At 43.0% G+C, this 13,189-nt stretch overlaps 1 protein-coding gene across 2 annotated transcripts in view; it reads left to right on the top strand.

The window, feature by feature from the left end:
- The first annotated feature begins 7,838 nt into the window (after positions 1-7,838).
- MMS22L (MMS22 like, DNA repair protein) overlaps positions 7,839-13,189 on the top strand; it is an 82,420-nt gene continuing 77,069 nt past the window's right edge. The window contains exons 1-3 of one of the 2 annotated variants that reach the window (XM_060272605.1): positions 7,839-7,887; positions 10,946-11,139; positions 12,929-13,054. In XM_060272605.1, coding sequence (XP_060128588.1) covers positions 10,961-11,139; positions 12,929-13,054 — 305 coding nt within the window. In that variant the 5' untranslated portion in view covers positions 7,839-7,887; positions 10,946-10,960. Of the gene's footprint in view, positions 7,888-10,722; positions 11,140-12,928; positions 13,055-13,189 lie in introns of those variants that run through there. The other variant, XM_060272606.1, reaches the window with a different exon arrangement.

Here is a 13,189-nt window from a genome sequence, read left to right as displayed (position 1 = left end):
CCTTGTGGAAAACTAATTACTGAACCACTGAGAGCCTCATAATGTCCTGCATTTAAGTCCTGAGCATCATACATAATGCATAGGAAGTCTTCTCTGCACTCTGATTACAGCACACTGTCATTAAGTGAGCAAATTAAAGATGTGAATAATTCACTGGCTGAGCTTATTGTCAGTGCTGCATTGTGAAATTAGAATTTCTAATAAGTACTGCAATTTTTAACCCAATTAACACAGAGAACATCTTGAGTCTGATTAGTACAATAAAATTTATTACCTTATTCGCTGGCTTCAAAACAGCCAAGCTAAATACTGTATTTAATTATCCACCATTTGCAGGTTTGCGCTAAAAAAATGTTTATGAATACACATATATAAAGAAACCTTATGATTTCAAACAAGCTTTTAAATATTTGAGCTAGAGATTTTTACTGAAATCTACAACAAATCTAGCCAATTCAAACAAGTTACATCTGCAAATGCAAGACTTGGCATGTATATCTTTTTAGCATTAACCATGATGTCACTGTTGAAACCTGCTCCTCTGACATATTCATTTTGAAAAGAAGCAACATAAGAATCACCAGCAAAGTAATGTTTACAAACAGGACACAGACACTCACACACCAAAACACACAATGTATATGAAGTGGTGGGTTTCATGAAGCATAGCTAAGGCACGTTTCTCTTTCTTCCTCTTTGGCATTTGAGTCTGAAAAGAAACCCATTTTCAAAAAGCAACACGAGGAGACAAGAACAGGTTTCTTACCTTGGAAGAGCCCCCATCGCCTTTCCTCCTAAATCCAACTCGGCATACAGCATGTTGCTCCTTGGCAGACACAGCAACTCTGCTACCATAAAGAAAAACCAATCTGCTGGATTGCAGCTTTTGTGTCGACCTCTTTTCTCTGCTTGTGTTTAAAAATAAAAATGGCAAAGATCCTAAAAAGTCCAGCACATCTGGCTGCACACTGCAGACTGTTGCTGCTCTACTATGGGCTCCCTTGCCCGGATCCTTCGTCCTGGGGAACTTTAATCGCAGAGCTGGAGAGGGGAATAGAAGGAACCAAATGCAACACAATTAAGACATTTAATGGGGTATTTCTCCCCCCCCCAACCTTTCCACTGTTCCTGAAGCAACTACTGTACCTCGAATCTTGTTTTTGCTTGGAACATATTTTAGCTTCGTCATGCAGAAAAGAGAAAGTGAGAGAGGATAAAGGTGGTGTAAAAAACAGGCAGACACAATGAGAGACAGAGAGAGACTGGAGAAAAGGGCTTGTCAGTGCAGAAAAATCTGCATATGGAAATCAGGGTTACTCTGGGTACAGATTTATTTTACTGCGGCGTCGTACTTAACTCCCCCCACCCCCAAGACAAGTAACTTGAAAAAGGATAAAAAAGTGAGATGCTCTTAACGGTTTGAGCAAAAGGAGCTGTTACTTACTAAAGAGGATTTCAAAGATAACAAGTTTACCTTCTGTCACTGCAGCAGCAGCAGCAGCAGCAGGAAGTTAACTTTATTGGAAACGTAAGTTTTCTCCACTCTCCTTGTAACTGACAAGCAAGGAAGAAGGAAGACTAAGATGCAGGATCATATCAGAACTACAGTAAATCAGAGTTAGTGGGATGTAGTGTTAGAAACCAGAGGTCAATTCCAACATAACATAAGGGGTGACCTTGGGTCACTTAGTCTTTTTATCAGCCTAACTTACCTACCAGGTAAGAAAACTGGTGTATGCCACATTCAGCTCCTGGCAGGAAATGCAGAATAAAAATGCAATAAACACTTGGTTACATTTTTTTTAAAAGTAAAAAAAATTCCTTCCAGTAGCACCTTAGAGACTAAGGTGCTACTGGAAGGATTTTTTTTTATTTTGTTTCAACTACGGCAGACCAACACGGCTACCGACCTGTAATTTTAAAAAAGTGTCTGCCTAACTATTCAGAATGATTGTAACTTGTCCAGTGGGACATTCAGTCTGATCCTTGGTATGTTCACCTGGTGAGGTTGCCAACTAATTTAAGGCTGAGCTAGCCTTTTTTTAAAAGAAAAGAAAGAAGACTAGACCAGTTGTCAGACAGGAGTGGGAAAGACACATTTCCTTGATTTCCATTCCCAGTTAATCAATATTTTGAATGGAAAATTTAATGTGTATTTTGCACATGCATTGTAAACTACATATGCATATTGTATGGAGGAAGCAGTTTGATGGTGAACCATGGGAAATATTCTGATGGTGGATTGCTTCTGGACTGACTTGGTTCATCCATTGGGGGTCGTTTTGCTGTCAGTGGCATCAGAAGAGCAGTCTGGGTCTCTGGAAACACTTGAGCCACTCCACGGTGGGAGGGGGAGAAAGGCAGGAGAACAGCAAGATCAATACCATCCCATTTGCCAAACCTGTTGTCAGCCCGTGTGTGTGTACTGTACTGTACTGTACTGTGTGTGTGTTTTCCATATTTGCTTGCCTGGGTAGTCCACAAGTTAGCATGGGGAACAGGACGAGTAGCAATCAGGACTCTTCACCATTTGGTCTTTGGCTATAGATTTTCAAAAAGGGCAGCACATGTCTCTCAGTATGTTTACTGTGTGTAAGCATGAGAGAGGGTGTAGTGGGATAGCTCAGTCAGTAGAACATAAGACTCTCAATCTCAAGGTTGCAGTTTCGAGCCCCACGTTGGGCAAAAAGATTCCTGCACTGCAGGGAGTTGGGCTAGATGATCCTTGTGGTCCCCTCCAACTCTACGATTCTAGTCTAGTGTGTATGTCAGTCTCTCCTTAATGTGTGCATATGAAATTGTATGAAGTTTGTAGTTCTGTGTGTGTGTGTGTGTGTGTGTGTGTGTGTGTGGTTAGGGAAGCATGCACATCTATAAAATAAGTAAATGTTTTCTAACATTTTCCCTACACACCAAAATACTTTAATCTCGACTATGTCATCCATGGCTTGTCTCACTCTATGGAGTTATCTGTTCTGTACATTTTGTGAATTCTCTGCCATAGAGTCATTCACTATCCTTGGGGATTAGATCGGGTCTCACTTTTCTTCATTTGGAAAACAGGTAGAACTAGAAAATGTTTTTTTCTAGAATGTCTTCTAAACAATTTATTCCTTAATTCTGTTCTGTGAGTTATGTATGAGACTTGACATGGTGTCAATGGCTGGACCACATACTTTGGTTATCCTATGTGCATGCATTATTAGTTCTTGGGTACTGGTTCCAAGGTACCATAAGTATATACACGACTGGGCAGCATAAGCACTCAGAGATAAGTTCCACTTTCTTCAATAGCATTTACCCTGTAGTGGGAGTGCACAGGTTTGTATACTACAGGTGCATTTTTATATCCCACACACCTGGGAACTATTCCCACACACCTTACTTTTGGGGGGGGTGTACACAGGTGTGCTGCTTGGCTTTAAGTCTTAAGAGTACTGTACTTAGAACATAAGAGCAGCCCTGCTGGATCAGACCAAAGATTAATCTACTCCATCATTCTGTTCTCACTGCAGTCAACCAGATACCTTTGTTAAGACCACAAGCAGGACATAAATACAATTGAATTGTCCTCACTGGTGTTTGAAGGCATAACTTCTTCAATATCGAATGCAATGCACAGCCATAATGACTAGTAGCCATTGATAGCTCCATCCCCCACAAATTAGTCTAATCCCCCTCTAAAGCTATCAAAATTACCAACCATCACCATATATTGTGGTAGCAAATTCCACAGTTAACTGTTTGTGCATAAATACTTCCTTTTGTCTTGAATCTTTCAGCAGCCAGCTTAGATGATCCCAGGCTCTAGTATAATGTGAGAAAGAGGGAAACTTTTATCTGCCCACCATGCCTTATTTATTTATTTGATGTTTATATCACTCTTCTGCCCTATTGGGAACCCAGAAAAGTGAATCATCAACATAAAATAAATAAAACCAATGACCTACAATTAAATTCCTAACACCAGATTAAACCCAAAACACAATTTAAAATCAAGCAGCAGCAACCATGTACCACAGCAAGACTGGCCATACAATGATTGGGTTCCAATTGCGTATATGCTACTATCATCTCCCCAACTACTCACCTTTTTTTCTAAACTAAAATATTGTAAACATTCCTCATGGGGGAGTTTCTCCAGTCCCTTTACCATTTTGATTGCCCTTTTCTGCACCTTTTCCAGCTCAACAATATTCTTTTTGAGGTGAAATGACCAGAATCAATAGAGAATAGCCCAAGTATGGTCACACAGTTATATTGTTGGTTTATTGTGGGGTAAAGGCAAAAATATCTAAGCGGTTATGATAATGGCAGTTTTGTTTTCAATACTGTACTACCCCATTTCCCCCCCTAGCACTTGCCTTTTTCAATATTGCCATACAGCAGGCATCCCCAAACTTCGGCCCTCCAGATGTTTTGGACTACAATTCCCATCTTCCCCAACCACTGGTCCTGTTAGCTAGGGATCATGGGAGTTGTAGGCCAAAACATCTGGAGGGCCGCAGTTTGGGGATGCCTGCCATACAGCTTAGAAGTGAACCCCATTATAACCACTGTGACTTGCTTCAAACTAAGTATGCTTGGAAATGGGTGTGTGTCCCTGCATGACTGATGATGAACAACTGCCTTCATTTCTGCTCTTGGGCTTCTTTGAAGTATCTGGATGCCCTTTGGCGATTGGACTCCATGGATCTTGTGTTCATCCAATGAGGCAGTTACTATGTTATGTTGTGGGGTACTTATTCTACCATTTCAGGGCTACCTATTTATTTTCTGATTGGATACTCTTAAATAAACAAAATGTGAAATAATTCGACATGAGAATGCCATCTCTGTTGCGGCTGGTGAGGAATGACGCAATGAGACAGCATGGTTTCCAATGGGAAGGCGACCTCGAGCATTTTCGGGCGCTCCCTTTTATTGACAGTTCTACATGACAGCTAATGATTAACCCATTCGCGCAACCTTTAACCAATGGTGGTAGCGTGACTCCATACAAGGTGATGTTCCTGTGCACGTCACTTCCCGGTACCACCCCAAAATGTCTCCATTGCCTACGTGCAGTTTTGCCATGCCCTCTATCCATGCTCTTAGCGTCTCCACCCCCATCGTTCTGCCTGGACACTGAGGTCCAGCGCCGAGGGCCTTCTGGCGGTTCCCTCGCTATGAGAAGCCAAGTTACAGGGAACCAGGCAGAGGGCCTTCTCGGTAGTGGCACCCACCCTGTGGAATGCCCTCCCACCAGAGGTCAAGGAGAACAACAATTACCAGACCTTTAGAAGGCATCTCAAGGCAGCCCTGTTTAGGGAAGCTTTTAATGTTTGATGGATTTCTGTATTTTAATATTTTGTTGGAAGCCGCCCAGAGTGGCTGGGGGAACCCGGCCAGATGGGCAGGGTATAAATAATAAATTATTATTATTATTATTATTATTATTATTACTACATGTAACTCAGCACATACCCCCTCCCTGTATCCCATTGTCTTCCCTGACTTGTCTTGACCCATCTGGCTCATCCCGTTCTATCCAGTTCTGTCCAGATCTATCATGTCCTTCCTTGTTTCTCCTTGTACTGCCATGACCTGTTGCCCTGCTGACCCATGCCTCCCAACCTGTCCTGTTACATGTGTTTTCCTTTCTGACATTAGCCGGTATTCCTTCTGCTTTAGAGGATCGGCGTGGCGTGCCAGCGCCGATCCAGTTGCAATCGCTACACATCTCCCATTCCTACAGCTTCATTCTAAGAAAAACACACATTATTTCTGTCTGAAATGCATCCATTAGGGACACACACAAGGTGGACAAGCTTTCTGGCTCTGTGTTCATTATCATTAGAAAATGGACAATTCTATTTGTACCTTCTTCTCCTCTTTACAAACCATGTTATCACACAGCTGGAGCTCATTCTTGCGCCCACAGATTTAGCCAAGTATAGTCTTCTGTGGTAACTTGAGAGGCAAGTGGTGGAAGTCCATATTATGCAACTAAGGGTGCAAAACTATGTATTCCCCTCCCAAGAGGTCCTACTGTGCTTAATCCTAAATAAGTGTGCGAAGGATTTTAGTCTAAAGCTGCACCCCTATGCAGACTTAACATTGGAGCAAACCTATTTAACATCCAGTTGTTGTTGTTGTTGTTGTTGTTGTTGTTGTTGTTGTTGTTGTTGTTAGCATCAGTCTGTCTTGAGAGACAATGGATTGCACCTCCAGGGGTGAAGTCAAACTGCTGCACCAGCAGCAATGAAGTACCTCCCCATGGTGCAAGCCTGGGCAGTGTGTATGGGGATCCTGGGCAGTCCAGACATTCCAGCCTTGCTGATGCAGTCCAAAGGACAGCAGAGCAATATGTTTGGCAGCAGTTTGTTTGCAAGAGTTGCTGGAAGGATGCGTGCAAGGTGCCATCCATCTTAGGGACGCCACTTTGGATATGTGTAGGATTTACACCTTAGGCTTTTCTTCTGAAGATATCCCACAAGGCAGCAAAGCTTTAGGATCAGAGTTTTCGTTCTCCTAGATGGGCTGCCCTCCCAGATTGAAAAGCCCCATCTACCCCTCACTTCTCTCTACAGCTTGTACATAAACCACATTCTTGACTCTTGGGCCCACTATTGGTCTCATCTGCTCAATTTGCCAGAGCCTGTCTTCACCTGCAGGGGAAGTCCCTAACTCACCAAGGGTTTGAGACCCATTGGCTACCCTCACCTGGTTCAGCTGGCCAGCTGAAGCAGTTTCCCAGGGTGTGGGTGTAGCTTCTAGGAGCCACAGGTGAGAGCTGAGTGCAGGATGAGGACCAAAGGTGAACAAACTACCTCAGAAGAAGCATGGAAGTGTCCTTCACCAGAGATACTATCCCTCCTCTTACACCCAAAACACCCCAGGGCAATCCTGTACTACTTCCAGATAAGCATGGATAGAGCTGGGCCATGAGACTTTAGCCCACTTAGCATTGTGGCTCACAGCTCTGTGCCACCTGAAGCAGCTGGGGGAAAGTGAAAAGCAAGAGCCACCATTTTTTCTGCTACTGATATGCTGGAGCAAAAACAATCAAACAAAATCAGTCCTGTTAAAGAACTACTCTTGAGCATGTGCAACTTCTCATTTTAAAAACTCACTTATCATAGCACCAACTTGACGACTTGCTTGCTTCTGATAACCTGGTAATTAACGCATTAGCTTGGGAGCGAGCTACTAGTTTTAAGTATTTTGAGACACTTTTTAATTATTGTTCCTAACTAGTTTTTATTATTCTATAGTTATAATTGATGTTTTTAAATGTTTTAAGCTGCCTTGAACCCCAGCTTGGGAGGAAGGTGGGCTAAAAATTAAATCAAATTATTAAATTAAATTAAAATGGCTCTATGCATGCTTGCCTGAGTCAACTAAAGTGAAATCACTGCGACTTCTGGGACGCGTTTTGAGTAAGTCAGGAATTGCTCTTTTTGCCATTTATAAGCATGGAGTAACACAACCTTAAACCCACTAAGTGATAGCAGCAGCAGGAGGAGGAGGAGGAGGAAAGCCCCACGAGCAAGAGTTTGCTCCAAAGCAAACAAACCCTGCAGGCTTGGGGAAGGAAAATAAAACGCAGCCCTCCCCACCTCCAGCTGCAACACTTAAGGAGAGCGCCGTTAATGTGAAAGCGGAAGAAGATCCTCCCGGGGCCGCCGGGTGAGAAAGCAAAAGGGGCCGGACCTTCAGCGAAGAGGCTCTCCGGCCAATCGGAACGCGCTGCGTCAGCGGTTGCCACCTCCGGAGCAGGCGCTGTCGCACGGTTCTGGCGGCGCGCGGGAGTTTCGGGGGAGAGTTGGCGGCTGTTCCGCGAAAGGAAGCGGCGGGCGGGACGGAAGGGGTGATTGATGTGAGAAGAGCGGGAGGCGGCGGCAGGTGAGTGTGCGAGGAGGCGCTCTGCGGGTGGGCCGTTGCCTCTCTCCCCCCCCCCCAATCTGACCTTCCCACTCTCAAGCGGGGTTTCACTGAGGGGAAACGGCGGGTGTCTGGGTGCTGGGCGTGTTTTACTGGGTAAAAAAGTAAGTGCCTTGGCGCCCAATGGGACGTATCCTTATGCATGCAGGACCGTGCTAGTTTTAAACTTTAACTCTGAATCTGGAAGCCTTCCTCTCCCATCCCAGATTAATGCTGCAGATTTATATACCACAGGGGTTGGAAACCTCACGACCCCCGGACCCAAATGCAGCCTTTCAGATTTCTCTTGGTACTCCCCCCCCCCAAGCCAATACATCCCTTGCCTTGCACTCTCAGGTGTTTCTGCGTGACTGGAATGAGCCCTTGACCTCCCTCTTGCCAGGATGGAGGGCAGAAGGGGATTTGTGGGTAGAAACAGCACAAAAGTAGCCTAATATTCATTCATGCCCATTGCTCTGCCAGCTTTGGGCCTCCGGTCCCACCATGTTTCCCTCAGAAGGAAACATGGGCCTCTGCCATGCACATTTCTGTGGGGCTAAGCAGCATCTTCTAAGCATTCATTCTTTTTTATTCATTAGTCTCCTCCATTCTCGGGTCTGAGATCTCATACTTGTAGAAGGGTATACATTAGCATCATCAGGCCACAATGCAATGCACGTGTACTGTACTTGGAAGTTACCCTTGTTGAAATCATCTACCTCTGAAATAGGCTGCTCTGAGTATTTCTTAGTCACCAATGAGGGGAATACAGGCAGCACTTGGGTCGTCTTGATTCTATTTTACAAATGCCTTTTACACCCACCTAATCTCTCTGCATAGGGATGTGGGTAGCGCTGTGGGTTAAACCACAGAGCCTAGGGCTTGCCGATCAGAACGTCAGCAGTTCGAATCCCCACGATGCGGTGAGCTCCCGTTGTTCGGTCACAGCTCCTGCCAACCTAGCAGTTCGAAAGCACGTCAAAGTGCTAGTAGATAAATAGGTACCGCTCCAGAGGGAAGGTAAACAGCGTTTCAGCGTGCTGCTCTGGTTCGCCAGAAGCGGCTTTGTCATGCTGGCCACATGACCTGGAAGCTGTACACCGGCTCCCTTGGCCAGTAACGTGAGATGAGTGCCGCAACCCCAGAGTTGGTCACGACTGGACCTAATGGTCAGGGGTCCCTTTACCTTTAATCTCTCTGCAGCCACCATGAATGCAGTGTACAAGCTCCTTTAATATGTTATGTTGCTGAAGGCACACAAAAGCATTTGATGTAGATTAGTTTATTTGCTAATATCCATTAGTCTCTCTTTTGTAATTTTGGGTGGTTGAAGGTGAGAGGACAACAAGGTGTCCCACATACTACTGAGTGCATGATTATGAACGAAGTGGGAATTTAAGTTTGTGCTTAACTGTGAACATGGAATCAGAATCTACTGCGACAGTGTTTACTGCAACAGTGTGACAGTATTTGTGACATCATGCACTCTATCATTTCAAAAACCCTCTTGAAATTACCTGCACTCAACTGATACAAAAATCTGCCATAGCACCACTATTAGAGACAAAATGATTTGCTAAGTTTATTAGGTGTCTGCTTGTTCATTAGAGTGCTGGGCACTTGACTGTACACAATACAATTTCCCAGTCTTTGTTTTGAAATTACTGATTTGCCAACAATAAGTAAATATTAGAAAATAAATTATAAGCAGTGTATTGCTTTGTAGTTAACATACCCACTTGCATGATAATGTTAATCACAATCGTGCCAAAGAGTTTTTTCTTGTAGCTTGATTTTCTTAAGATAAATTGATATTTTCCGATTGTACACATACAAAAAACACTGGAGGAAAGAAGAAAATAACATTTCTAAATGCACTTTACATTACTTATCAGACTTCATAAGAAGACCATGGCTGGATCAGACCATTAGCCAATTAAGTCCAGCATGGTTTCCACAGTGGCTGACCAGATGCCTATGAGAAGTGCCTGAACAATATGTAAACACAATGCCACTATCCTTTTTGTGTTTCCCAGCAGCTAGTATTCAGGGACATACTGCTTCTGATACTGGGAGTAATTTATAATAATCATAACTAGTAGCCACTTACAGTCTTAATCTTCTTGAAGTTATCTAGTTCCCTTTTATAAGCATGCAAGTTGACAGTCATCACTATGTCTTGTATTGGCAAATTCCATAATTTAATTATGCGTTGTATGAAGAAGAGCCACCCATTCTTATTTCAGCTAATCTTAAATTGAGACATGTTCCTTTTGTTTATTTTGGTTGTACTCTTTATTTGTACACATGCCTAGAATTGAACCTGTAAAAGAACTACACACAGTTGGGTTTAATATGACTTTCTTACTTTCAGGTAAGGTTGCTGCCTTAACCAGATAAACAAATTATAGAGGGCCTTGTATCCAAAAGGCTTAGGAAATTAAAGGGTTTTTTCCTGGGGATGAAAAGACAAAGCCATTGTCCAGCAGACCACTAGAGAGAGCATTCCATAATCGTGTCTGGGGCTCTAATTGTGTAGTCTGGTCTTGGTGGCTATATTATGCTAGAATTGCTAGTTTTATTAATATAGAACCTTTTCTTGAGATGCTTATAAATGTTATTGTATTTCATATGAACTGCTGTGGAAAGCATTTTAACTTTGAAAGGGAGTACGGTATAAATTTGTTAAATCCAAAAAGCCACACCAAGCTTTCTGGGGCACCACTGCCAAGAAGGCCCTCTCTCTGGGCCACCAACAGAAGATCTTCCACAGAATTTAAGTTATCCCTTTAAGCTTTATAAATTCTTCACATGCTCAGTGTCCCATGAGGAAACATTTCATAGGTTTTGTTTCCTTATAAACATTGGGATGCTCCACAGTTTGAAGACCTACTGCTATTTGGAATATCAATGAACATTTGCAAGTACTGTAATGTATCTTGCTTGGTTTCATATTCTAGTTCTGTAGCCCAAATGTAATTGTGACAGTTTCACATTTAGAAAACAGAACACACACAAAGCATGTACAATGTTACTTCAGAGAGAAGTGTGAACAATGGATGAAGATTTCAGTGCTCCCTTGACGCCTTCATCACTCACTGAGAGCTTAGAGATGGCTATGGAAGTGGAGAGACAATGCGCCAGACTCCTGAGTTTCTCCTGCGCATCAGACATCACAAACGGAGGAAAAAGCTTTTCTGCTGATTCTTACTTAGCAAGTGGGTCTCTTAAGAGGTATGTAAAACTTAAAAATGTCACCCTTGGGCTTTTGTCTTGAAAATACTATTGGGCAGGCTTGACTTTACTAAGAATGTTTCAGTGGCATAATTACTTTGAGTAGTATTAAAATCCCCTGTGTGTGAGTGTGTTCAGGACTGAGAGTTTAGAATGTTTAATTAGTTTCTTCTAACAGCTGCTGTGTGTCACAATGATCCCATTAGTGTCTTCGACTTTTGTTTGAATAGAGGGTATGGGAGCTCATTCATACATTACTGACGTAGCATAACTTGATGCTGGAAAAACAGTTCCATTTCAGCTTTTTGTTGCAGTGGTAATAAATTCAGATGCTGATCCAGTGCCAGTGACACAACAGAACTGCAAAACTGGTCTCGAGAAATGATTGGGAGTTCTAGGTGTCCTATGTGAATAGTGCATGGATACATTACTAGTGCAGGGTCTTAACACAGGGCAGAAATCTGTTGTAGCAGCAACGTCATGTTAGCAATGCCTTAGAGCTGCAGGTGTTCCTTATATCAGCCAAGATTAAGGGACTAGGGCGAGTTTTAGGGTTTTGTGCTCCATTCTGGCTCACATTTCTTCCATTCTGTGCTATGCATCAGCATCAGCCAGAGCAAGGGCTTGTGGTGAACTAGGATATGAAGCTGACTTCAAAGCAGAACCTGGTTTGTTGATTTACACTGATGCCAACACAGGAGCGTGTATATGTGTGGGGGTCAGCAAGTGGTCAGTGGTGTAGATAGTGGATAAAGGGTTGTGATCCCGTGAAAAAAGAATACTAGTTCACAAGTTGGATATATGTAGGACATCCTTGGGAGGAGCTTTCTGGGTGAAGAGAGACATGGGGAATGCCACCTGAATTTCAGTAATAATTGTAGCCCCCTGTGTGTCCTCTTTGGTACTGTGGAGCCTGTTCTTTCTGCACTTTGGTAGACCAGGGAATTAAGGGCAATGTAGCAGGTGGATGACAGCTAGAGTGCAAACAGTGAAAGATGTGCTGCAAAGCTGACTGAGCAGGAGTGAAACAGTATAATCAGTCACATCCTCAAGTTGTCATTCAGTTGAGCTTTTTCATTCACTTCTACTCCAGGGAATTTTGCCAGCTTCAGCCGTTTCAAGATCAGGATAACCAGACATTCATGTACTGTACTTGTAACCTCCAGATTGGATTACCGCAATGCATTCTATGTGGGGCTGCCCTATATGTTTGTCTGGAAGCTGCCTCTGATGCAAAGTGTGGTGGTTCAACTGCTCCCTGTTACACTGCTGCTGTATGAATTGCACTAGCTGCCAATTAGTAGGTTAAGTTCAAGCTGCTTGTCCAAAGGGTATACAAAGCCCTATGCAGTTTGGGAACAGCAGGCCTAAAATATAGTCTCACCCCTTATATACCCAATGGATCACTGCTCTGCAGGAATTGGGTCTTTAGTGTGGTGGCAACTGTCCTTTGGAATTCCTGCCCATTGTATATTAGGCAGGCACCATCTCTGTTGTCTGTTCTATGGTTACTGGAAAGCTTCACCTTTCTGCAAGCCTCTTAAGTGGATATCTTTATCCCAGTCTGCATTTGTATTATAGACTGTATGAAATTGCTTTGTATTATTTTATATAGGAAACATTTAAAAATTATTTTTACACTTTTCTTATCTTATGGTTATAACTTTTATTTTATTTTTTATTTGTTTTATAACCTTTCTGGCGACCGTATGGTAAAGGGCAGGTAAGAAATCTAATAAAATAAATAGCCTTTTAAGAACCTGTGAATAATGCTGCCTATGTTTTTCAGGGTTTTGCTGGGGCTGGATCCTTTTCCAACTGACTATGAAGAAGACATCATAGAGTTATTTGGTTTCCAGTGGGTCACCGAAACTGCTTTAGTTGAGTCTTGTACGCTTCTCTTTGGATTATTTAGGTATTTATTTATCTCCATAGCATGTAGTCATAGTATTGTTGTTGTTGTTTAGTCGTTTAGTCGTGTCCGACTCTTCGTGACCCCATGGACCAGAGCACGCCAGGCACTCCTGTCTTGCACTGCCTCCCGCAGTTT

The sequence above is a fragment of the Zootoca vivipara genome, chromosome 3, assembly GCF_963506605.1.
Source record: "Zootoca vivipara chromosome 3, rZooViv1.1, whole genome shotgun sequence".
Lineage (NCBI taxonomy): Eukaryota > Metazoa > Chordata > Lepidosauria > Squamata > Lacertidae > Zootoca > Zootoca vivipara.
This window is presented reverse-complemented; position numbering and strand designations above follow the sequence as displayed.